General features: G+C 40.5%; 1 protein-coding gene and 1 long non-coding RNA gene across 3 annotated transcripts in view; both read left to right on the top strand.

The window, feature by feature from the left end:
• The window catches only part of FNIP2 (folliculin interacting protein 2), a 50645-nt gene extending 41819 nt beyond the window's left edge, over window positions 1-8826 (top strand). For both annotated transcript variants that reach the window (XM_077177246.1, XM_054632823.2), the window contains 3 exons: window positions 122-322; window positions 3602-3717; window positions 4957-8826. In XM_077177246.1, the coding sequence (XP_077033361.1) occupies window positions 122-322; window positions 3602-3717; window positions 4957-5035 (396 nt within the window). In that variant the 3' untranslated portion in view covers window positions 5036-8826. The remainder of the gene's footprint in view (window positions 1-121; window positions 323-3601; window positions 3718-4956) is intronic.
• Window positions 8827-12946: 4120 nt separating this feature from the next.
• LOC143693958 (uncharacterized) overlaps window positions 12947-26386 on the top strand; it is a 46622-nt gene continuing 33182 nt past the window's right edge. The window contains exons 1-3 of the long non-coding RNA XR_013182079.1: window positions 12947-13151; window positions 13489-13576; window positions 16785-16881. This is a non-coding gene — a long non-coding RNA (uncharacterized LOC143693958). The remainder of the gene's footprint in view (window positions 13152-13488; window positions 13577-16784; window positions 16882-26386) is intronic.

A 26386-nucleotide genomic window follows, 5' to 3' on the forward strand; every position in this document is an offset into this window, starting at 1 on the left:
ACAAAAAATGCATTGAATCACTTCCTTATTTGCTACATCAGTCTGTAAAAGTAGAACATCAAACTGAGCTGTGGAAATGTATATGAAAGTATCACATAATTGTATTTTGTTTCTGTTGCAGCATCCAGTGCTAGATGAGCCTATAGCAGAAGCTGTCTGCATTATTGCAGACACAGATAAATGGAATGTACAAGTAGCTACCAGCCAGAGGAAGATGATGGACAGTGTGAAGTTAGGCAAGGATGTTCTGGTTTCAAGTCAAGTATCCAGTCTGTTGCAGTCTATTTTACAGCTTTACAAACTGAACGTCCCTGCTGACTTTGTAAGTATTTCTTTATTGAAGGCTGAAGCTAATGGAAATTGCTTAGCTCAGATAGCAAGCATAGAGTTCTGTAACTGTGTTGCAATATCAATGAACTAAAGCCTGATATAATGCAGAGCTGTTACAACATGTTGAAAAGAATCCATCCAGTAATGGATACCAATGGGAACCAAGTTGGTTCTGGCAAACAGCTCCCTATTCTTGGAGTTTCTATTCAACGCTGTCATGTTGCATACTCCCTATGCCACAGCATCCTTTGCTGTCCTCATTTGTAGTGGAGTTCATCAGAGCAAATCAGTAATGCTGGTTTTGCTGATTACAACAAAATTACCCCCAAGTCTGACTGCAATAACTATAGTTCAATTTTTAGCACTTGATTATTGGTGAGGGGAGATGGAGGGGTTTTTCAGTAGTCACCCCTTTTCTAATAAACAGAATTGATTTGTCCTTCAGCAGATAGTTTTGAGAAATTCTCTAGGAATCTCGTGTAATGACTGTGCTGGCAGATGGAAGAGAAAGATAGAGCTAAACACTAACAGCTCTAAATAGTATTAGTTGGCACTGTTTTGGGTTAAATTGGTGGTATTGATTACACTAAGTTCTTCAAGTCAAATACTAGGCAAAATATGTGGGTGCATTTTTGAGTGTTTTCTCTGGATTCTTGTGGGCATTGAAAAACACACAACTGTGGTTGAAATTGTATCTTAACACTTGCACAGTCACACCTTAAATCCTGGCATTTTTAAACTGAGTAGCTGATTTTGCAACTGAAGTGTTCTTTCCAGTGTTTCCTTAGGATTTGTGTATGCAGTTTCTATAGGCATTGTGTGGTTTGGGAGGTGTCTGGAGGCAGAATGATTTTCAGGGGTTTTTATTTCCTTTTTCTTACAAAAAGGAACTGTGAAGTGACAGTGCTAGTTGTTTGTAAATTTTTCATCATTTGTGTTAGAAATACTTTGATCCTTCTGTCAGGAGATTTTGCAACTCTGCTAAAACAACATCAGTGCATGGAAGCCAAGTGTTCCTAAACTCTAGAAGTATGACATTTTCATAGTAGTATTTCTGTTGATTTAAATTTGGATAGAAACATATGTATTGATGTACTCATATCAATCAGAAATGACCACAGTGCAGTATGTTTGAAGCTTCCTTAAGGAGTGCAAATCTCTTTACATGCAGTTACTGTTCAGATGAGTAAGTATTTTTGCAGTTTTGTGGTACCAACAAAAAACAACGCAATTTGAGACCAGATGAAAAGCAAGTGGTGATATCTTTATTTTACCACTTCAGACTGATAGTTGTGCTGCAGAGAGCTTTGCAGTATGCCCTGGTGAAAGGAAAGTGCTGGTGGCAACTGCTGCATTTTAGCGAAAGTTTTACCTGCACCTTTAAGCTCAGTTTAAGGTACTCTTCTATTCTTAGAAGTGACTTGACTTTTTTTCCTTTTGGTCAATGAGAAACTGCAGAGGACGCTAATATAAAAACTAAAAAAGAAAAAAAAATACTTGTGGACACTGAACAAGATGGGTTAATGTACCAAGCCTGTGGGCAGAAACTTCTTTTGATTTTTTGCTGGTGTTCAGAAGGAACAGATCATATGATGTAAACAACCCTTCTTTTAAAATAATGTGGGATTCTTCCTTACTTGCTCCCTCATAACTTAAAAAAAAAAATCCATAATCCTTAACACAAATACTGGAATTGAAACAGATTGAACAGCTACTTTGTGAATCAGCTGCATGCCCCCCATAACCACTGAGAAAGTGCTCATAGGCTTTTTGCATGAGGGTTACCTGTAATGGAAAAGATAAGAGTGCTTGCTTCCCTTTTGGCCAGAATCAGAAGTATTATGATTATAATGACTTGAGTGAAAATTTGCTTGAAGCAAATTGATCAAACTATTGTCAAAAACCTTCTGCCTTTCCTCCATTGGTGGCAGTGATTTTACTCTACTACCATGAAAGCACATTTTTTAAAATGCCTCTTTATTTTTCCATTATTAAGACTCAATATTAGCTCATTGAAAGAATAATTAAACATCTTCATCGTGCTTCAGATGATCAGAAAAATGCATCTTGGGCTACCTACAAGCCTGAGTCTTATTTTTCTCATTAGTTTTTTAATTAGCAAAACTGGTCTCACCAGGTCTCACTTCTAATACTTAGGGTTTTCATTCAGCTCCAGCACATGGGATGATGGCCTGAAGCTATTTGCTGCTACTGTTTCTAATTGCTGTCTGTGCCTGCTGGTTGATTATAAGTTTGATAATGTGAGGTTCTGTATTGCTTCCTGCTTTCATCTCCTGATTTCAGAGAGCTGACCTAATTTAACTTTTTTGAAGTGGTTATCCCTGTGAAAAGAAGGAATATATCAAATTGAATGTACCTTTGTCCTACAACAAAATACCTGATAAGACTTCCTACCTAATCAGCTTGTGAAGACATGCTGCCTGCTGACCTTGTCTTGCCAGAATAACCCCTCTCTCTCCTTGAAGCCAAGGTTCCTCTGCTCTCTTGTAGTTGGTATATGAGAAATTGCCATGAATCACATGACTGTATTTAAAAATAATATGCATTTCTAGCATTCAACTACTGGAAGTGGAATGATTAAACTGATGTTTCAACTTGAACTATTACCTTTTGGCAATCAGCATCAAATGTTTAAGCAATTTTAAACTAGAAGTACTTAGGAATTATGAAAACAAATGCCTAAAATGGATTTGTAACTTAGTTGCTACAGAAAAGCAGTCAGCAAAAGAGTGATAATTCTCTTACCAATAAGGTTCTGGTGTCTTCCACATCTTGAGTCTTAGTTTCTTGAATGGCATTAGAGCCTTAGAGCTAGAAGGATCATTTTAGAAAATGTTGTTTAAGTCTTCCAGAAAAATAGTACTAACTTATAACAAAGACATCTTGATCCAAGAATACTACCTTAATTCTTAGTAAGATATCTTGAGTTGTTTTGAACCTCATTAAAACTGTTTCAGTTGGCAGAAATGCAGTGATGTGAGTAGAAATGTGAGGTGCAGTTTACGCAACAAACTTGCTGCCCAGGAGAGCTGGAATACCCCAGTTCTATGAGGGGTTTTCTCTTTGTGGAGTCGTGTAACTTTTTCATGTTTATAGCACAATTGTAATAAATCCAATTGCCTCTTCTAGATTTTGGAGTGGAAGCTTAGTTTATCTTCTGAGATAGAAGGTAAAGTGATGTGCTTACATTTCTGTAATATTTGCATGTGATTGCAAAAGGTATTCTGAGCTTTGTGGTCTGTGTTTGCAGTGCATAATGCATCTTGAGGATAGACTGCAAGAGATGTATCTCAAAAGCAAAATGCTTTCAGAATATCTGCGAGGACATACAAGAGTGCATGTAAAAGAACTAGGAATTGTATTGGGGTGAGTATTGCAGGTATCAGTCTTCAGCAATGGCAAAAGCTGAGGCAATTATTTTTCCTTTTCATCTGAGTGTTGACAGCTTGTTCTCATGAGGCTTTGCTTCATATTTAACACTCCTCTTTCATGTGCCTAATAAGTTGCAAAAATGGCTCTACTGAGCTATCTCAAAATCAGGAGGAGACATTTATACAACAACAACAAAATACTTGTCATTTTTAAATTTTCAGAATTAAGAGAGTTTGGATTTTGATCATTAGGAAGTTATCCAAGCATTCATACACGCTCTGTCTGTTGTGATCTCCTTACTGAGAGCTTCATCCCAACAAATACTTCAGAATTTTTGGAATGAAAAGGGTGCGTTTGTACTTAAGCAACAAGAGGGTCTCAAAAATCAGGTGTATGAAAATAAACAGGTGTCCTGTCAACAGCTGTCTTCTAATAATAGTACTTGATTGGCATATAACCTTTAGGGAGCTGCCTACTGACAGCAGAAAAGGGGGAAGAAGTAAATACACTTTCTCAAGATGTTTTTTAACACTGTAGATTAAATCTAATTTATCTTTTTCTAGACTGTTCAAGATTTCATACTCAGAAATGCAGCTGTAGATAGTGAAACAGTGAAATAAGCACTTTTCTCAGTGTGTGTGTACCTGTTAAATATATATAAATATGTACATACATCCTGGCCTCTGAGCAGCTTCACATTTGGAAATCGTTGGAAAGTGAGCATTGCACTTGAGAGACATTCCTTGAACTGTTACTGCATAATAATTAATAATTTCAGCTTTTGGTAATTTTTGGTAAGAAAGTGCTACTATGTAGCAAACTTAATTATATTCAAAACCTGAAATGCATAATCTTCCATAAGCTGATACTACTTTGTTAAACTGGGCTTATTGGTGCCTACTCAGTAGTAAGACTACAAGCTGAGGCTTAGGGTTTAGCAAATACATAAAAGATCTTTTATTTAAACCAGAAAAGATTATATAGCACAGAATGTAATACTGCTTGCTATCTTTTGTTGTAAGTGCTAACATACTTCTTTGTTTTAAGCATTATTTACCTACCTTTACTGGAAGTATGTGATTATTGACAATAAATAATAATTAAACTATGAACTTATTAATAGCAAGACACTTCTAGTTTCTTTAAAGTGGATGAAAAGTATCATTTTGTATTTCTCTTGTGAAAGTGACTGTATATTATTTTAAAGGCTGTCTCTTTTTTTTTAATTTCTAGGATTGAATCCAATGACTTGCCTTTGTTGGCTGCTATAGCAAGTACTCATTCCCCATATGTTGCTCAAATACTCTTATAAATTAAATTCTCAGGATAGTCATTCCCTTAAAGTACAATTATGAAAATGGGAATGTTGAATGAAGAACAGAGGTGCCAAACACTGGGAAAGGGGAGCACTGATGAAAGCAGGTGATGACTGTACATTCTGCCACCTTCCGATTCTGATTTCAACCGGATGTTTTATCGGAGGACTTCAGTTTACATAACACAAAAGGCATTCAGGTTTTTCTTACAATCTCACTTCTGACTTAAATCAAGAGACTGCATCCTTGCATTTTATTTTTATTCAAAGGACAAAAGTTAACACTATGTGGCAGACCGGGTGCTGCCATCCAAAACGCTGCTCAAAACCATGAAGTACCAGTTAAAAGAACAAGTGGGTTAGAATGGATTTCATAATACTATGCTTGTGAGTGTGGTGTGGTGTATGTCTCTTTGCTGGGGAGGAGGAGGAGGAGTAGCTGTTAACTCTGTATATAGCATTCCTATACAAAAGTGTATTCGGTGGGACATGATTTTCTTGCAGAACATAAGTGTGGTTTTGTATAGTAGAAGTGATGGGCTCAGAACAAGGAACTTGGATTCAGCAGCCAGATGTCATGTGGGAATGGAGGTGTGTGTGAGGTTGATGTGACTTTTCCATTTAAGGACAAGAGGTTGAGAGCTGTGGCTGCTTCTGTTTTAATGAGGAGGCATTCTAATGGGCCCATGTCTACAAGTGGAATGGAATGGACTTCCAAGAGAGGGATTTTGTGGGAAAGCCTTATGGAACTTCTGCTACAAGTTTACATTTGTTGCTGATGCAACTTCAGTAACTGTTGATTTGCTGTATGACTGTGGTCCTGGGAACTAAACTTGTCTTGGTGTCATCGAGTATTGCTATCTCCAAGGAGTATGAATTTGGAAAACTTGTGAACGATGCCAGTGCTGTGTGAGCATGTGTCCGTGTGCACATACACCAAACAATTGGCACAAACTGAAGACAATCGTATTGGGGAAATACAAGACATCAAACGACCCCCACCAAACCTTTAGTCAAAAGTATTACATTTTTCCAGCTATGAGTTGTCACTCTGAGTAGGAATAGAAGAGGAACGTTGTTTGAAGTAAAATGAAATGTGGGGGCAAACCCCAATATTTGATATTACTCTGAATGTTTGCAATTTCCCTTTTTGATTCTACAGAAATCTTGAACTATTATCCAGGTGCCTTTCCTTACTAGGTTATCTACTCTGACACCAGAAACTACTTCTCCACTAGTTGATACTGGCCTTTGGTGTTTCTAGAAAGCAAAATAAAATTTTGTACTTCACTGTTTTCACGTGGTTGATTAAAATGAATGTAAAAAATACCTTTTTTTGCATAAAGCACTGTTAAGCTGGATATGAAACTATGGACCAGACTAAGGAGAGAACAAAGGATCAAAACATACTTAAATGGAAAACTCAATGTTGGACTGTTCTGTTGTGAGCCACTGTGAATACGGTGTCTGAAATTGTCATCTTGCGAGCAAATTTCTGGCAACGCAATTGCTTGAAAATAGTGAATTCTAAAAAGAAACTCCTGGTCACTAGTTGTGAGTTCTCCTTGTTGGTGGTTACAGATTTTTAACACTGAAGGGACACACTTTTATTAAAAGTGTTTTTATTTCCTACTACCTTGATGTTTGGACTTTTCTACAGTAAACTTTCAATTATTTGAAAAAATGAAATGTGCTTATTGTGAATTGTTTAAATGTGATGGGGTTTTATTAACCTTGTGTTGCTTTTTGAGGGAAATAGGTAGACTGGCCTACTGTGAAAAGAGGTTGTTTCCACGTGGAGGGATACTTAATATTCTGATACAACACTTCTAAAGCTGTTCCTTCTATGCTGGTTTTCTGACCTGACATTCCAAATATTTCTTTTATTGCTTTCATATTTCTCCCTAGTATTCTGCCTAAAAAGGCTAAAACCTTTCTATGGTTCAGTTTTTTTTTTTTTTTCTGCTGTAGAGTTAAGCAAACTTTTCATATCTTTGGTCTGTGAATCCTATCTGCTGGAAAGTAAATTTACCTCTGCATATGGCTTTTAGCAGATACCACTTTGTTTCACAAGGTTAAAACAAGGAGTGAACCATAGAGCAAGTCACATATTCCTAAACTTACCCTCTTGATGGAGAATGTATGTGTGCATGTGTAAGACTATGAAACTGCTTCTCTGAGTGTATATAGAAATCCTCTTGTATTTTCTCTATTTCATGTCACTCTTGAATAGTAGCTGACATCATTTAAAGTCTGTCCAGTTCTTTTAAAGTGGGTTTTTTATCTGAACAGACTCTTGACAGTTCTTCAAAGAAATATATGCTAACTTAAAAGATGTGCTTTTGTTGTCACAGGGTTTACTAAAGAGGACAGAGATCTGCAGACATTCAGTGATTTCAAGATTAATACCATAATCAATAATAGACCTGATTTTACCACATCAACTGTTTAAAAAAAAATAAATTTGCCTTTGGGCAAGACATCCGTTAACTTTGTGGTGGCATGTGAGCTGATGGTCAAAAGCACTTGAATTTTCTTCAGCCCAGGCTAAAACTTTATAGTTCTTGCTGCTTTCTCTAACATTTTGCTGCTCTTCAGAAATTACACGTTGAACTATTTTATTCTCACAGTTTTAGTTTTGGGGGAAAGAAAATTCAAAATTAAAGCCCTTTATTGCTTTTAAAAGGCTTTAGACTAATGAAAGCTAATTACATATTTCCCCTTCACCAAATGTACTACCTCAGTTGACAGGATTCCACTTTCTAGGGCTTTTTTTTTGACTCAAAGTCTTTAACTTGTTTTTGGTAGCATCTTGATGTTCATGTAAATTGGTGTGGCATGACAGGGCAGTAAGTATTTACAGATGTGTTTTTTTAGACATTTTTAGGGCATGTTTCTGGTTTTGTTTTAATAGGATGAAAAGTGATATGAATGTACAGCTGTGTTGAAAATTGATAATGTAGCTTAATTTTCAAATATTCCAAAGTTGTTTTTATCAGTATTATGTAGGTTTTTTGTAAACTTAAAAACATACTTTCTTGGTTAGGTGGGAGTGCACAGTCTTTCCAAAATCCCACATAAATGCAGTTTACACACTGAAATTTAAAGAATGTATGCTGTTTTCAGGCAAGACTAAACATAGGGTAGGAATGAACAGCTAAATTGTAGAATTTAATTGAAATGAATTCTTTAACCCCAAACAATACCAAGATTGGAACATTTTAATTTAAGTGAGGTACACTCTGAACTGGTCTATACAACTTTCTTTTGCTCCCAAAAAAATAATAGACACTGATTCTGTAATTCACATTTCTGATGGCATCTTCCAGAATTTTAGATTGATTTTTCCCCACTCCATATTACAAGCATCTTTGCTCTTCAAGTCAAAACCTCTTTTCAGATGCATCAAATTCTTGTATATAAGGTTTATGCAAAATTATCTCTTACCCTTCAAGGATAACTTCAATTAAAAGGACCCAAATAAAAATCAAGTCTGAACTACTGAATTTAGTCTAGACAATTTCCTTTTTTTTTTTTTAATTTTTTTTTGGGGGGGGAAGGGTGGGGGATTTGAGGTCAAATGAGGAAATTTGACATACATGGCAAGTTTTCCATAGTAGAAAAATGTGTGTTGCTATTGCATGTTTGGAGAACATAGGCTTTTTTAGGAATGACTGAACACCAATGTCAAACTACATGTTTTTTTCTTATAGTTGTTTATGTACACTATCTTTTTGGTCAATTTCTTTGCGGCATTTGGTGCAATAAACTTTCTGAAATCAACATAAGTGGTATTTGGTATCTTCCTTTTTAAAGCTTCTGAAATAGCTGTTGTTGTTGTAGCTGAGGTCTAACAGCCCATGGACTATTAGATAACCCTTCAGCAAAGTAAGTAACTCTTACAAGAGGTGTCTAACAAGCTACACAAAATTTGGAACTTGGTTGGTTATCCTTGGAAGTTTTACCCCACTTATATGTAAACAAGAGCTCTTACAGTGTGAAAAATATGGGCAAAAATAGTGGAAAATGAAGACAGTGACTGTTGGAATAGGTGGTGCAGAGGTTTCACAGGTATGTTCTCTTTAGTTCTTTCCATAAGCTTTTGAGCTAGCTGAAAATGTGTTGCTATTAGATAATAAATCCAGTTTCTAAAATTGCTCAACTGAACAGGAGTGAGTGACCCCTCATGTCTACTAGATTATGAAATGGTTTGTGCATTTGGTCTGATTTAGTTTCAAATAAAGAGGTTTTTGATTTCTCTCAGATCTTCCATGACCTTTCTATTTAGTACTCTGAAGCTTATTGGAAAATTCTTATTTAGAAACAAAAACAAAGGAGATGAGATGATCAACTGTATTTGTGCTTCTTTGAGCAAGTCTGAATTAGTCTGATTTGTAGGATCTAAGCATTTCTTACTTACAGACTGAAATGCTTGCTTGTGGGTCAGGTTACCAAGGATTGGAAGTAAGAAAAAAGCCAAGGAACTTTGGCATCAAGGACTTGATAGTGAGGAGAAAACCCAGCCACCTGACTGCTCCAGTCCCTGATCTCTTTGATACTTGTTAACCATTGGACTGTCTTAGTGATTTGTGCAGTTCGCCAACCTGTTTTTCCATCCAGGCCTTCTAAGACTCCATGAACCTCCTCTGCTCTGATTTCACTACTTTAAAAAAATTGTAGTTAAGCTGTTGCTCATACCAGCTGGTTGAATTTCTTTTTAAAGGGCACTTAGCCAGTTTCTCAGAATCCAAATGTTCAGGATGGTGGCAGATTAAGAAGAGGGATGTGCAGAGGCCGGCAGACATTAAATAGCCAAGCACTGGGCAGGGGTGGAGACCTGCATTAATGAATACTTGCAAGGTATGGCTGAGAGGGTGGCCAAAGAGCTTTTAGAACTGAGAGCTGCAAAGGGGAAAATAATAACTCAGATTTGAAAAATCCTCTAACACTGAAGTCAGATTCCATGATTTGTTCAGAAGACGTGACTAGAAATAATATGAATGTTTATAGTGAACAAGCAACTGAACTGTTTTCCTGCTTATGTAAGTGGCAAGGAAGATCACAGATCTGATGGAGGAGTTCTCCTCATATGTAAAAATGGTTTCAAGGCTACAGCAGTAAACATGAACTATATTCCAAAGTAACTAAGTCTTGTGCCAAAATTCTGCCAGTATTTCTCCCTACTTTTCTCTCTTTTTGAAAAAGTTATATAGCAAAGCTTTCTGCTGATCATCTGTGCACCATATCCTTTGGTTTTCTGTACTTACAGCTTTGAAGAGGTCAATCAGGACTAAACACACAAAACAGGATTTTGGATATAAAGGACACGAAGCCAAGTGACAAACCACGAGACTGTGACTTGTGTAAGGCTTCTGATCCCATATAAAATTAGCTTAAGTGGACACATGCTAGTAATCCACATGCTGGAAAATTGCTCTTATAATAGTTGCAGTCAGTTGTCTGTCTGGCACAATCCCAAAGCTAAAACAGTTTAAGCAGTACAAGTAGAGTAGCGCTTTGTCTTGAAATCCTAAGGTCAACACATGGCTGAAGGGCTTAGGAGTCAAGTATTCAAATATAATCTCATAAACTGGATTTTTTTTTCATTTGGAGCTACAGAAGAGATTCCTCTGATATCTGACAAAATGATGTTTGAGATGGAGCAGACTTCCTTGAGGAATGAGTTTCTCACCAAGGAATAAAGCTCCCTCTCCAATGGACAGCGAAATGGTCATGGGTGTGGAAATACAAAGTGATGCTTAGGTCTGCTTGGGATTGTCCCAGGGTGGGTTTGTGTGTTCTGATAAGAGTGCTATAGTGTCAAGGGCTGGGGTATTTTGGCTCACAAAAATATTTTGCCTTCTGTTGGATTGAATTCCTACTCTGCATATAACAAAATTGTTTCAAATATGTCTGTAATGTTACCATTTTAGCTCTCTTTTGCTACCTCATCTTTTTTTCCCTAGGCAAAATGAGACTGAGGAGTTTTCTGTGTGCCATGTGGATGTTATAATTTTTCATTTTCTACAGTATTACATCACTTTTTCCTTTTTTTTTTTTTTTTTAAGATCTGCAGAAGTCCTGTTAGCCTCAAAAGGACAAATCTAAAACTGTTCACTTTAGCTTTGAAAAATATTGGGGAATGTATTTTGTTGAATTAGTTGTGTTATTCTGTACAACGTGTAACTTTTGACCTTGAAACACAACTGATCTGAAAGCAATATGAAATTAAAAATCACGTTTCCAAACCATTCCATCAGCTCCTCCTGCCCTCTTTAAGGCACTGACTCGTGTAAGGACATTGCAGTCATAGTGCAAGTGCTTTAATTCTGTAAAGGTTTGTATTTAATTCAGGAATTATGCCTTAACTTTTGATTTGGGGAGCAGAGCTTCCTGGGCTGTCTGTTCACCATGTGGGTGAAGAGAGCCTAGTTCTGCATTGTGGTCCTGTTGGTCAGGAATGTTGGGAGCAGGCTGCCTGATGGGGGGGATAAAACAAAAATGGAATTAGCTCTGAGAGAAAGCTAACTTTTTTCCTTTGCCCTTTTGTTACTGCAATTACACCTCTGGCAGCCTCCTGTCACAGTCTGATGTCCCTAGTGTGGAAAGGGTCACTGAACCCCAAGGCTTGTTGAGCAAGGTTCCCTGGATGCTGAGCTGCTGCCATTGCCAGAGCCATGGAGTGAGCTGTGCCAGGACAGCTGGGACATGACTACCAGAGTTCCAGGTGAGTTTGTCAGGCCTCTGGTATTCAAACCATTTGTGTTACACCGAGCCACGGCTGCACCCAAAGATAGACAGCTGCCTCTGGTTTGCTGTGTGTCATTTTCTTCCCACAAGAATGCAGTAGCCTCTCCTGTTGCTCAGGAGTGGGTAAACACCACAAGCAAAAGATGCAAAGCCCATTTGTAATGTTGCTAAATAAATTCTGAGTCTCACAGGTAATTTGTTGGCTGCTGGGAGTGGCTGCAGGAGTAGCAGTGCATTATTATGTGTTTGAATTAAATAAGATCTGGTGGCTTCCCAAGTGCAAGTGCTGATGCTCTTGATATGAAGGCAAGCTGGTAATTAGAGAATGCTGTTCTTGTCCTCACAAGGCTTCCTGTCCTGAGCCTTGTGCTGTTTAGACTGTATTGCTGCAAAAGACCTAATTAACTAGTTCATCCCTGGGATCATACTAAACTATACAGGGGAGCTGGCTTTCCTCCACCCTGCCTTACTTCACTTCAAATAAGTATTCTCTCTTTTCTTCTAAATATACAAAGCTTTTTTGGCATGTCTATTTTCGTGGCCAGCAACTGCTCTGCCAGGCCTAAAAAAGATCTGGTATGGACTTTGCAATGAGTGCTGAGATTTTAGATCTTGGTTTAGTTGGAGAGCTAAGAGCTGAATGGTCCCACCCAGGAGGAAAAGCTCTTGAAGGAGAGCTCCACGGGAATTGCTGTCCCACTGAATCCAAGCAGCAATCTGCACCTGCAGTTTGTCTCACTGCATGTTGCTGAATGTTGCTAAGTGCCATTCTTTTCTTAACAACTGGGGACTGTGCTAAAAAGAACAAAGATGTTAATGGTCTGGGGTGAAGTCACTGCAGCACCAGCCTGCCCTTTGCCCTGTGACAATTCCAATAGTTTGATGATGGTTGGCTGCCAAAGTGCACACTGCTGCCCTTCTTTGAGCTGTGATGCAGAGCTGGGTTGCATTGTAGCTGAGGTTGAAACGTGACTGTGAACTTTACAGCCTGCTGGACTTGCTCAAGTTAAATGCAGTTTTATGTAGTCTGTGATGATGTATAGCACAGAGCATCCTGATAGCACAGCTTGTCAGTGTAGCACAGTGCTTTGCAGTAGTAGTGAGATCATCTCTGGATGTGCTAAACCTGTTTCTACTCACTCTGTAACACATCTTTATCTCATGCTGGGTTAACCACACTGATTAACCATTCCTCATTCTTGACTAAGCTTGACTGGTGGCAGGTTGGGAATTTTCACCCTGTGTCTGTGGCTCATCATTAAATCAGCTCCTGCTTGTTTTCTCAGCATTCTGGTAATTGCCACTGTTCATTACAGAAGGATGGAGCAATTGGCCAAAGGTACGCAGGGATACTGTGTCAAAGGTTAGTATCTGATCTTCTGAGTCCTCAAATGATGACTTCATCATCAAACAGTCCTACTGGCCAAGCTGGGCTGGGGGCATGCATACAACTCCCTTTTCCCTTCCTGGTAATTTCTTTAAAGAGTCAGAGGCACCACGTCTGGCATTTAGACAAATCTTTTGTGAAATTTAAAAAGAGAAAATGTGTGCTCGTTCTTATACACTATGTACAATTACAATTCTGCCTGTAAGGCTAGTTTAGCTGAAGTATCTGCCACGTGCATGCTGCCAAATAAGTGTATTTTGCTTTTCTGAACACCTGCTTCTTTGCTGTTATGCATCTTTATTTTTTGCTTTAGATGCATGACTTATGTGGGAAAAAGTAACTCATGACAAGCAGCTGAGCAACACGTAAGGAGACATAGCAGGAGTCAGTAATCACCCAAGGTAAGTGCTAGTTTTCAGAAAAATAAAAGCAGAAGTGAAAGATCAAAGTCTCTTGAGCAAATTCCTTGTTTGAGGCAGTGGGAAGGTGTTACAGGCAAGCCTGTGGATCATACAAGATGTTAACTTACTGCTTCACAGAAACAGCTAGTTTTCACACATTGGCATGAAGTTATCTGTGATGATGCTGTGCTGTGGCAATGCAGCATGTTTTATATATATTGTAATATCTACCCATTTTAATATAGAGAACAGTGATACAATACAGTTTTTCTTGAAATTAGCCATAAGGGCTGAAATACTGCAGCCAGTGTCATGGCTTTAAACTTTGTGAAAGAATAGGGGCAGGAGGCAGCATAAAAATAAGCAAAACAGTAAAAATATGGTACAGAGTCATACGTGCCATTTGACTCTGTGCCACTGTCTGTGTTCCTGATTCAGTCTTGATGCTGTTTGCTTTAACCCATGTGGTGGGAATCCAAGGATAAAAAGCAACCATGACCAGAGATGTGACTGTCATTCTCTAAGGGGATAAATTGCCATGGCAATCCTGGCTGTTGCTGTCGGGAGATGGCTGATTTTGGCCAGCTGCTGGGTAGCTGGAGATGGTGAATCCCCTTGGGGATAAGGTGCCTTTTGGATAATTAGACAAGCATGCAAACTGTCTCAAAACAAAGGCCATGAAATTATTTCTTCCTGCTGTTTGAGATGAAGTAATGGCTCTTGTAAAAGTGAATGCCTGAGAGGCACCACCAGTTTCTGAAGGATAGCAAATGCCAAACCCAGTTGGAGCCTCAATTTTTCCCCCATGTCAAGGGGAAGGAATGCAAGGTTTGACAGCAAGAGAAAGAGAAGGCTGGGTGCCTGCTATAGGAATAGTATTTATAGAATCCCAGAATAGTTTGGGTTGGAAGGGCCTGTAAAAGGTCTTGTAGTTCAACCCCTCCCTGCAATGGACAGAGATATCTTCAGCTAGATCAGGTTGCTCAGAGCCTCACCCAGCCAGTGAACAGTATTTGATCTTTGTGCTCATGATGAGGATGAGGTTGGAGCACTCAGCTGTCACCCAGTGCAGGTGCTCCTGCCAGCACAAGGGAAGTGGCTGCAGCAGGGAAGACAACTACTGGTCTGCCCCTTTCACTGAGGTCTGCTTAAAGCAGTGGTGAAATGGGAATGTGGGCCAGCGAGTTTCACCTGAGTTAAGCCAGTCTGCCACTGATCCCTTGTGTTTGCTGGTGGAAATATGCCCTTACCCACCTGCTTGCAGTAGGGGTCAGATGAGAGCTGCTACTGTGATGCCTTAAGAATCCATAGCCAGGTGTAAGGATGAGAAGCACGACTCCCCTTTCCAGCATCGTCTCCCCATTGCTTCAGCGTAGCTGTAACAGGAAAACTGCCCCCTGAAGGGCTGGGGAAGTACCGGAGCTGCAGCTGGCTGTAACACCGAAACGTCTGCTTGGTGGGACCACTGCCAATCGTGCTCCTTTTCCCCAGCTGCAGTTGGTGTAAAAGCTGGTTTCAGGTTGCTTGCCTAGCTCTAGATTGGCATCAAATAGCTCAGCTTTGCAAACCCTATTTGCTGTTCATGATGTGTTTATTGGACCTGATTGTTATTCTGCCAGACTAAGGTAACCTATGGAAATATATCCTCATTTCTCCCTTCCTCGCCACAGAAGCACCCTGTGAGGGTAGCTGTCATTATTTCTGACCTTAATACCATGCTAAGAAGAGGAGTAACTTCTGGAAAATTGCAGGATGCATTTGTTCTGTTTCCATTATTTTTACTCTGCTCTGTGGCCCTTACAGATCACTCTCAGGGACTTGGGGCTGGCAGTGGGCATCAGCAGGAGTGGGAACCACTTCATCCAAGTGTCTCCCACAGCTGTGAAAGCTGCAGAAGGGCATTGTGGAGCTCTTGTTTCTTTCCAGAGTGGAGTCCCTGTTCTGTGTGAATTATGAGCACAATTGTCAGTGCTCCCAGCACCGGCAAGGGAAGCTGCTGATAAATGAGGTGCAGTAGCAGCAGCTGCAAAATCGCTGTCCTGTTGGCTGGGGAAAGGCAAAGTCATCAGAGAATTAAGATGAACTGCTAAGCATATTTTGCACTCAGAAGGCAGTTCCATAGGAATTAAAAGGAAAACACTGCCATATAGGAGTTTTTCTAACTTCTGCTGGAGCTACAGCTGTTGCTCTTCAGGCCTAGTATTCCTTCATGAAATGAACTGCCCCCACACAGCTTCTTCAAATAGGATCAAAAGGGTCAGATGGAAAAATCTATAAAGAGGTGGAACAATTCAAAGAAGAATGCAGAGGCATAGAGCAATGACTGCTTGGAAATCAAGGTCAAATCGTGCCTTAATAGCTGAGTACACCCAGGAGTTCAGACATCTTAAATCAGACCCTAATGACCATGGCTGGGAAGAAGACAAGAATCCACATGTCTTTTTAAACTGCTGTCTTGTGCATGGAAATGTGGCTGTGTGCCACCAACAGAGAGTAAGAAAGTGCTGTCTTCCTCTTTCAAAGCTTTTTTTTGCTCTCATGAGATTGAGATTTTACACTAGCCATCCTATAAAAAAGAAGTCAGTAGGGAACACTAAAGTAGTAGTAGCCACTTGAGCTGTGCTGTGTTTGGCACATTGGAGTGCCTCTGGTACTTGGTCATCTTGTCAATGTAAGAAAAAATTAAATTAACAATATCAACCTCAAGTTTGTTTTACAAACTTCTACTTCAGTGTGACTTGTTCTCAGTTATTTTGGTCACATTTCTACAGTTGAAGACTTGTGACTGTTTATACCTTTTGCACTGTATTATTTCAGTTATAGGTGAAGTGTAGCAAATCTTTCATTTCTGTGATTGACTTTGCAGCTAGCTTTCCTCACCCAAGGAAACTGGAAGCTACTAAAACCATGCCTTTTAACCAGCACAAGGAAAAGAGCTGCCTTCTGCCTTTCACTTCTGCACATTCTTTCTGGTGCAGTAAAAATTCACTTTAAAATTACCTGTAGACCAGCTACACAGATGAATTTTGAAACACTATAGCTTTGAATTAAAAGCATTTTTTACCCTAGGTCTGATACTGTGCCATCCTCAGAAATGGCATAAAGAACCTGGCAGAAGGCTGTTTTGCTGAGCAGCTTCTATCTGGTCAGCATAAAGTAGACTTAAGTAGAGCTTTAAGACTAATTCTCTGTGCATTTCTCACTTGAGGTCATGAGCAGAATGTGAACCCTCAGGCTCTGAAATTAAGAGATGGGTCTCTTCTAAAGCAGCCCTTCTGAGGAGCCAGCCACAGCCCCTGTGTCAGGTAAGACATGGTTTTCTTCCATGAGTTGTGTCGGTGTCTGCAGGGCTGCAGCAGAGCTCTAGGCCTAGGCTTGGCCTTTCTGTCTCAGATCTAATTCCTGGCCTGCAGCATCTTTTCTTCCCCCCCAGATAAATCCCCCTTTCTTGCATGGGCAGCAGTGCTCTCTCTTGGCACAGGGAAAAGCAGCCCAAGTGCAGGCCAGCGGGTGGTGGCTGCCAGGGCCATGTGAGCAGAGCAGAGATTTACTCCTTTAACTTGACAGGTCTAGGCTCTTTCACCATCTCTGTCTGCCCAGGGATTGTGAAACCTCTTAGCACGCTGCAAAGTGCCTCAACCTCATAGTAATTTCTCATCCCCAAAGGTATAATGAGGTGAAAAGCTGGCCTCTCAGCCAGTGGTTCAGGACAGGCTCCATGAGGCTACAGGGCAGGGTACGTGGCTGATTCATTTCTCTTTCACAAGACTGCCCGGCTGTGGTACAAAACAGGCTTATTCCCAGGGGCTGGGCTCACTGAGGTTAAATATGTGCCTTCCTTTATCAAACTGTTTTCTGCCATTTCTGCACGTTTCACAAGAGGGTTGAGTTACTGGTGAGTAAAATTTACAACCAGAAACCTCAGGCCCTTCAGAAAACCAAAGGAGAGTTGGAAGGAATTACGTGCGTTTCAAGAATTAATTTTTAGGTGTTCTGACATGCAAGTGTAACCAATGATGATGACAGTGACTGTTTTTTTTTAAATAAACTCTTTGCAGCTGAGAAATGTGATCATTCCAACAAAACAAGAAAGCTTAACCTGCAGAAAAGCTTAACCTGCAGCCAGCAGTTTGGCTGTTCCATAAACTCCCTAGGCTAAGAGGCTGTATTTGTGCTGTCTTCCTCTGTGACAAATGTGCTTGGTGCCACAGTGGTGTCACAAGCCTGAGCCAATGGTGCTTATGGCTTCCAGCTGGGCTGCTGAGTGCTGGGAATACCACAAGCCAAGCAGATCCCGGGTTTGGTGGAAGCAGCGTCCAAAACCAACCTCATTTCTAATGCCTCCTGTCCCAAATCCATTATTAGTCAGGGAAATGTTGACCTTGCCTGCTGTACCTCAAGCACAGCAGCCTTTTGGTCATTTTTCTGAGCTGACTGCTGCAGTTGGCTCACCTCAGGTAGACTTTCTTCAGGGACTCAGATAATAGTTGGTGTTCACTATTGCAGTTGAAGTCTGTGTTACTGGAGAAGGTCTGATGTGACACTGGCTAGGAGACAGGGGCCAAATTCAGGAAGAATTCTCATTCTGATGAGAGGAGAAACCCCAGGGAGATGTTTAATCACTGCAGATTGAGTGATACTAATGGTGAAGTTTTTTATCCTTTGTGTTAGCAGTGACATGTTGTGCTGTGCAAAGTGCACTGATCGAGTTACTCTGTTGCTGGCCAGAATTCTTTCTTTGCTAACCCTCCTCTGTCTATGGTATTTTTTCCCCTCATGTTCACTTTGGCATATCTGATATTACGTGGCCAGCTTTCCCAGGCAGGTACCTGGGCTTGTCAAGTTTTTGGAAGGCCACAAACAGATTAGTTACCTCTTTCCATTTACCCTCTCAGAAGGGAAACTGCTGAGACAAGATCTTTCAGGAATGTAAATGACTCCCTTTGTCTATGCTACAAATGAAGAAATGTAGATAAATGTCACCCCTGGGAGGCTCCTTTGGAGAATTTTCACGTCCAGCACTATTGCTTTGGTTCATGTATTCCAAGCCAACAACGTTTTCATACCTGAATTAGGAAATTATGGATTTATCTGATGCATATATGCATGTATTTTCATGCATTTTCAACAAATCACCTGTGTGTTAGAGGTTCATCTGCAGTGCAGGGTTTGGGGGTCACTGGAATGCTTCTCCCTGGAAGGCAGCAGAAGACTGGCAGTAAAACTCATTTTTCAGGCTGCTTGATGTGAGGAGGGCAGCGTGCCCTGTGACCTGGCTGTGACAGGGGGGCAGAGCTCAGCGTGTGGGTTTGCACGCACAAGTTTTCAAGAATTCTGGCTCTTCCCTTGAGGAGAATGCTCCTCGCTCACCTTTTTCACTTCAGAGGGAATAATTAGCAATGTTGTGGGTTTTTTTTTTCATTTGAGGTAGGTAATATGCAAACCACGGTGGCACATCCAGGCTGCAGTTTCAGAAAAATTTGCTTGAATTTAATGTTGATGAAAATCTAATGTTCCAACTTCGAGTCAATGCGTCATGTGTCAGGCTTTCAGCAGCATTAAGTTGCCAATACCTATAATAAAATCCTTATCCATCTGGCTATCCTTAGCCTTAAAAAACAACAGAAAAATCTCAGCTACCATCCAACTCTAAACCTGTTTTCTTACTGAACCAATCTGGTTGTATCATATGCCATTTAAAAGCTCATATCAATAACAGGGATATAATCACTGGTTTTGTTTGAATATTTTGCCTCTTAGTGCAGTACTTCTCTCTCAAAATTTGCCTTGAGAAAGAGAGCCTCTATTATGATTTTTTTCCCAAGTTGCATGGATAATTGATGTTTAAGATGTTCATAAGAAAAAAAAAAAAAGCCTGCATGTAACTGATAGGACAAAGATTTTATATCCACACAGCAGTTGTTCTGTAAGGGGACCAGAATTTCTAGGTTGTCAACTCTGTTGATTATTTGCACTCTTGCACTTCTCTTGTACTTTGCCCAGCACTCAAATCTGATTGTATTTAATGCTGCTACAGTAGAGATATTTTTATTACATTGAAAACAAAATTAAATTAAAAATAAGGTTTGAGAAAGCAGCATTTAAAGGCAGAATATGAGGGGGATGAGAAAAAATATTTTTCCTTGTTGGGTTTTGTAGCTGTTAGCTACACAGAAGAGGCATGTTGAGGCTCAAAAAGATGTCTCTTCATTGCCAAATTCTGAAACAAAGTGTGAGAGAGGACTGATTAAAAACATCTTCAGTCCTCACCTCTACCTCTCCAGCTTCTGCCTTGCAGCCTTTTTCTCCATCCTCTGCTCCTGCTTTTGGTTTTGGGCTCTTCCACTCATTTTTTTCCATCATGGTCGCCTTCTCTCGCTCAGTATTGTTTTCATACCTTCTCATCCTTGGACCTGTCCTGTCTTTTGCCTGTTCAAAGGACGTGGAGCACATGCAGAACTGGGCATATTCACTGAACCTAGGTGACAAATTCTAATTCAAATATAGATTGCTTCTGAGAACAATGGTGAACCATGTGTCCCAAGCTGTAAGGCTTGGTCAGGTGGAAACTGGAAAAGCACAACCTGCTCATGATGGCACACTTGAGGAATTTCAGGTGTCCTTTATGGAGTCACTAGGTGTGACAGCTAGCAAAAAACCCATTCCTTCTACTTGTTTTTTGTAATACAGAGAAGGAAACATACTTTTATATGCCCCAGTTACTGAGATAAAAGTGATCCATTAAAGGTGAATCTTTAAAAAAGGAGACTACCCATGCATCAAATTTAATGGAGTGGTTTCTTAGGAAAACATATACATTTAAAAAAAAATAGTTCCTTAAAAAGTAATCATAATTATGAGTGTTTCTTCGTGTAATATTGAAATACAGGAATCTGGCTTCTTTTAAATATCATGCAGGACAAAAAAAAGAGAAGAATTAATATCACAGGCGGTACTATATTTCTCCCCATCTACCTGGACTGATGAGAATTCATTTTTCGCTTGGATAACATTTTAAAAAGACAAAAAATTCAGCCAATAAAATCAGCAAAATTCTTCCCCTTCATTAACTAAGTGCCCAAGAGACAAATGGACAAAAATATAGGTTCCTGTATTCAAGCGGAGGTTGCAGATTAAATGATGCAATAAATTTACCCCTGGGCTAAAAGCAAATTTTCTTCTAAAGTAAAAGTCACCTTTCAAATGTGTTGGAATCTTTACAGGCTGCAGGCTAAAATGATGGGGAATAGCTCTTTAGAGCTATGGGCGAGATCATGCAGAAGTGGTGTGTGTATCTATGGTGATGCTCTTCTCTCTGTCACTGGAAACAGGCTGTAGGGGCTGCAGACATTCAGGTGGAGAGGAGAAACTCCCTGAAATGCTGGGTTGTGTTTAAGTATTTGAAGTTTAGTATGGACTAGGTGGTTTCCAGCTAAATGTTGTGGAATGTTGTGCACAATTAGGTAAACTGCTAAAAGTCATAATTGTGATGATTATTGTTTTTCCCAAGGAGACTCTTAACAGTACATTTCCCATATGTTATCCACTTTATGGGACTGTATGTCTTATTTCACATGTGCCTCATTTTAAATATTCAGTTTTATGTATTTTTAATTTATAGCCAAATATCTCAGCATCTGAGAAGGCAGGTAAATATGTTTGCCTCATTTTTGTAGCCCAGGCAGCTAGGGAACAAAGAAGTCAAAGGTTTGTTATATGATATATTGGCATTTAAGCAAATGACTAGCAGTCTCCTCAAAACTGAAAGCATGACCTTTTGTGAAATGGCATTCTTTTATTGAACAAATGTGGTTTTAATGTATTCTGTAATAGCTGCTTGCTGTTGTGATTATACGAAATTGAACTGCCTTTTGCAACAGTGAAAACTACAGTGAGAACAAAGGGACTGACCTGGTTTTGACTCTTTATTCGCTTCTGCAAATCTGCAAATGCATTTGTTGTAGCCTGTGCAAATCAGTTGCTGCAAATATTAAATCTCAACCTCTACAGTTTTGCTGTGGGGCAGCCTCTAAGTCATGAGTTAGTGACAGGAGAAATGAGAGAAACTTGAGCTGCAATGTTTTTAATGTTTTTATTTTTTTAAAGTAGAAGCATTTAGTTAAGCCAAGTAAATCCCTACTCATTTACTTGCAATTTTAACTCAAATGACAAACCAGCAGTTGCTGAGGACAGGTTATGTGGGTTCCTTGCGAAACCCCTTCATGAGAGAGACAACATCCTCTTTCCCTCAGCTGAAGGCTGGGAAAACAGCAGTTCAAATTTCTGCTTGTACTAAAGCCCCAATTCTTGGTAGTCCTACAGCAAGCACAGTGTCAGCAATTGTAATTCCTGACATTTCTAACTTGGAGGAGGGGACTGAGAAGAGTAGATGAAATCTGTTTACTTTAGACAAAAATGGAAGGTATGTTCTTTGCTGAGAATGTACCCACAGAGGGCACAGACAAGAAAATCATTTTGGTAGTTCATTGCTTAAAATACAAATACATTCCTGGTCTTGAACAGAAAACCTTGGAGCTTTGAACAGGTGTGCAGCTGAGAGTGTGGAGATAGGAAAACTCAACTTCTTTGGACACGACACTGTGTACAGTGAGACGTGACAGCTGTGAGCTGGAGCTGCCACCTTCATCTCTGAAGGTGTCCTTGTTCTGAGCCATTTTGCTGCTGCTGTCTTGAATAGATAAAGCTGAGTACACAGCCAGAGCCCAGAAGAATATCCCCCTAACCTTATCACTAGCCTTGCTTACATCTTTGGAAAGAGAATTTGCTGAGAAAGTACATGGCCTCTTCATTACAAAGTGTGAGATGTTAATTATTGAGAAATTCATTATTCCTTTTTGTCTTAAAGGAAAATGCCAGGAAAAAAATGCATTAAAATTGAAAAGGGAAAGGCTGTCATTAGTCATTTCTGGATTAAAAATTTGGGATAGGATATTCTAATAATACACATGGAGGGAAATAGGCAGCCAGATAGATCCAGCAGGGGGTCCCCAAAGCGTTTGTGACCTTGAGATCCATTTAGCACATGCTTGGGTTGGTGGTTCCTGGGTCTATTTATGAGGATGTTTCTTCAGAACATGTCTGGCTTTGACAGATCCTTCCTCTTCCAGAATAACTCACACTCCATCCAGGAAGTATCTCTGTTGTGTGCAATTGTAAAATAAACGACCTCTGCATAGGGAGGTAACTCCCAGCCTTTCCTACAGCAACCATGTGATGGCTGGATGCAGTTTGGAAGCTTTGTGTGTCTGATCCATGGTGGTCTAGTGGTTAAATGTATTCAAGTGTCAATATAGAACAAGGAACTTCTTCTGTCTTCACCACATCTATGGCCAAGGACAAATTATTTGAGATGTCTGTGTCTCAGAGTTTTCCCAACCATAAGATCAGGATGAAAGGCTTCTCTGGGTTACTGAATCACTTGAATGCTTTGATTCCCAACTGAAAGAGAGAAATTTTTTTTTTAAGTATTTCTAAATTGATTCTAAAAATAAATAGCCCCTAATTGTTCTGCCACTGGCTCCTCTCCACTTTGATAGAGCAGTTCTGGTTCTCAGTGGAAAGAGGAAGCCCTGCACATCACACAAGATATACAGAGTCAAACAAGAGTCAATCTCCAGCTTTCTCTGACTACTCCAGTGAGCATTACAGTGTTAATGGTGAACAGCAGGGAAATGGCATATTTACTCATTCTGATTTCACTTGCTGTAATGGGAAATAATTCTCCTGAAGTCAATGGGATTGCAGTGGTGTAAGAGCTGTATGAATTTCTCTGCCCTCAGGCTGATGACAAAAATTGTTTATGGCCATACCATAGCAAACACATATAGGAAAGGCCTCAGAGCAGGGTAAGATTCTGTAAATGAAATAAAAGCAATGTATTTAGCAGATGAACATTTTAAAAGTATGAGCCTGAGGAAGTCTTGCTGTTTGGCTCATATACAGAGCTCTCCCCAGTATTTTGCCTTTCCACCCCAGCACAGAGCTTCAGCTCTTCTAGAATCAAGCTTCCCTCACCAGCCACTGTCTACTGGCCAAAAAGGTTCACATTAAAGCAAAAATGTTCAATCCCCATAAAAGATAGCTGCACAGGAGAGGTCCTTGGAAAAGGGCAGCTGTTGTCTTTCTGGCTGCTCCAGCTTCATGCTTAGTGTTGGAAAGCAGAACAAAAGGAAAAAGACGAAGGAGGCTGAAGAATTGAGGGGACGCAGCCTGTTGCTGTAGCAGAGGGTAACACCCTTGTATGGCAAACTCCAAGCATAAGGTCCAGCCTTGGCCTGTGACATTCCTCTCCCTGCATGGTGACATCCCACTGTTCATCCTCGCTCTGATGCTGGCCCTGGTGCCACAGAGGCTGGAGGTCATTGAGCAGTGGGTAGGGAGTCAAAAAGAGAGGGTGAATGGGAGGTAGGAGACCAAAGAGCAGTTCAGCAACATAAGAGTACATATTAAGAATGAAATGGGGAAAATAGGGTTGCTTTTTGGCTTCAAGAAAGTGATGTTGACCATTATTCCTTAAGAAAGAAAACAGGCAATTAATCTGGTTCTGGGACAATGTCAAGGCAGTTATCCAGGGAAAGTGGGATGGGAGGGTGCAGAAGCCACAGGTCACTGTCAGGGGGCTGTCAGGACAATGCTGATGTCAGGCAAGTGGTGAAGGACAGGGAGGGCAGAGGAGAAGAGAGTTAGGATATCATGAAGAATGTGGCAGGTGCAGGACAAACCAGGACATCGGGCCCAGACAGTTTGGATCCATGAAATACAGGTCCTAATTGACCCACCTGATCTTCTTCTGTGGCAAGGTAACCCATCTGGTGGATAAGGGGAAGGCTGTGGATGTAGTCTACCTGGACTTTGACACAGTTTCCACAGCATTTTGCTGGAGAAACTGGCTGCTCACGGCTTGGATGGGTGCACTCTTCGTTAGGTAAGAAACTGGGTGTCCATCTGGATGGGTGGGCCCAGAGAGTGGTGGTGAATGGAGTTCCATCCAGCTGGCAGCCAGTCACCAGTGGTGTTCTCCAGGGCTCAGTACTGGGGCCAGCCCTCTGTAATGTCCTTATTGATGACCTGGACAAGGGGATTGAGAGCACCCTCAGTCAGTTCACAGATGACAGACACCATGTTGGGTGGGAGTGTTCATCTGCTGGAGGGTTGCAAGGCTCTGTAAAGGGGTCTGGACAGGCTGGATTGATGGGCCAAGGCCAACTGTATGAGGTTCAACATGGTGAAGGGCTGGGTGTTGCCCTTGGGTCACAACAACCCTTTGCAGGGCTACAGACTGGGGGAAGAACAGCTGGAAACCTGCATGGCAAGAAAAGGACCTGGCTGGCAGCAGCTGAACACGAGCCAGCCTGGATCAGCAGGACCAGGGCAGGGATTGTCCCCCTGTGCTCAGCACTGGTGAGGCCTCACCTCAAGTCCTGTGTCCAGTTCTGGGCCCTTCATTACAGGAAGGACATTGAGGTGCTGGAGCATGTCCAGAGAAGGGAAATGGAAGAAGACTACAGCAAGGTGGGGGCTGGTCTCTGCTCCCAGGCAACAAGTGACAGGAGAAGAGGAAATCGCCTCAACTTGCACCAGGTGAGGTTTAGATTGGATATTAGGAAACATTTCTTCACAGGGAGGATTCTTAAGCACTGGAACAGGCTACCCAGGGAAATGACTGAGTCACCAAAATTAAGGTATTTAAAAGACATGTAGATGTGGCACTTGAGGACATGTTTTACTGGTGGGCTGGGCAGTGCTGGGTTAACAGTTGTACATGGTGATGTTAAATGTCTTTTCCAACTTAAAAAATACTATGATTCTTCAGTTCTGTCCCTACTTCAGAGCAATGGGATCTGCTTTGGGTCTGAAGGTGGGGGAGGCTCAAAAGAGAAAGGAAGGCAGAGTTCATACCTTCTTTTCTTTGCAGCTGTTCAGTCTCTTTTCATCTTGCAATAGAGGATTTGGGTACATTCTACATACAACTCATCTGATTAGCTGAAAGGGATTATATTAATGCAACTTTGAGTGTAGGAAGCCTTAAATCAGCTTTAGTTTTACAGGAACATATTAATTGCAGTGCTTTTTAATTTTTTCCTTTTTAAATGACACAAGCATGTCCTTGGAGAAGGTCACAGAAGTTTTACTGCAACAGCTGAAACTTTTGTGAGCTTTGTGAAGGAAACTTCCTCTTGCTGGTTTCACACCCTGGTCATAAAAATCCCTTCTCACTTCTTAAGTCAAGCCCAGAGAAATCCACTCGGTAAACTACAGTAAGAAACAGGTTATTCCTTGGGAGGAGCAGTTTGCTCCAGGAAGTTGAGGTTGGAAGTTCCTCATTGGAAAGCTACCAGGAAAAGTACCAGTGCTGGGCAGGGAGAGGGTGACTGGGATGGGGGAGGCATTTTTAAGGTATGCAGGGAATAAGTAGAGCAAGCCCAGGGAAGTGGTTGGACTTGGGGGATGATCTTGCTGATGGATGCTTAAACAGCTACATCACCAGTCCAAAATATCTCAGTTACTAAAGGCTGCCTACAACTTAGTTATTTTCTTTTTCCAACAAGGAAAATATTATGTCTTGTGGGAAGTCATGAGGATGACATACCCAAGAACATTGCATATTTGATCACTAATCATATAAAGTTAACATCTTCTAAATATTTCCAGCAACATCTGTCCTAGTTTAACTACTGGTTTTTGTTGCATTCTTTTATGGAATAATATCCCATAAAGCAGAGTGAGTGTCACTGCCATCCATTACAGGAATTAAACTTGTGGGATTTTCCTGCTTATTGAAGCTGAATA

This window comes from Agelaius phoeniceus, chromosome 4, assembly GCF_051311805.1.
Source record: "Agelaius phoeniceus isolate bAgePho1 chromosome 4, bAgePho1.hap1, whole genome shotgun sequence".
NCBI lineage: Eukaryota > Metazoa > Chordata > Aves > Passeriformes > Icteridae > Agelaius > Agelaius phoeniceus.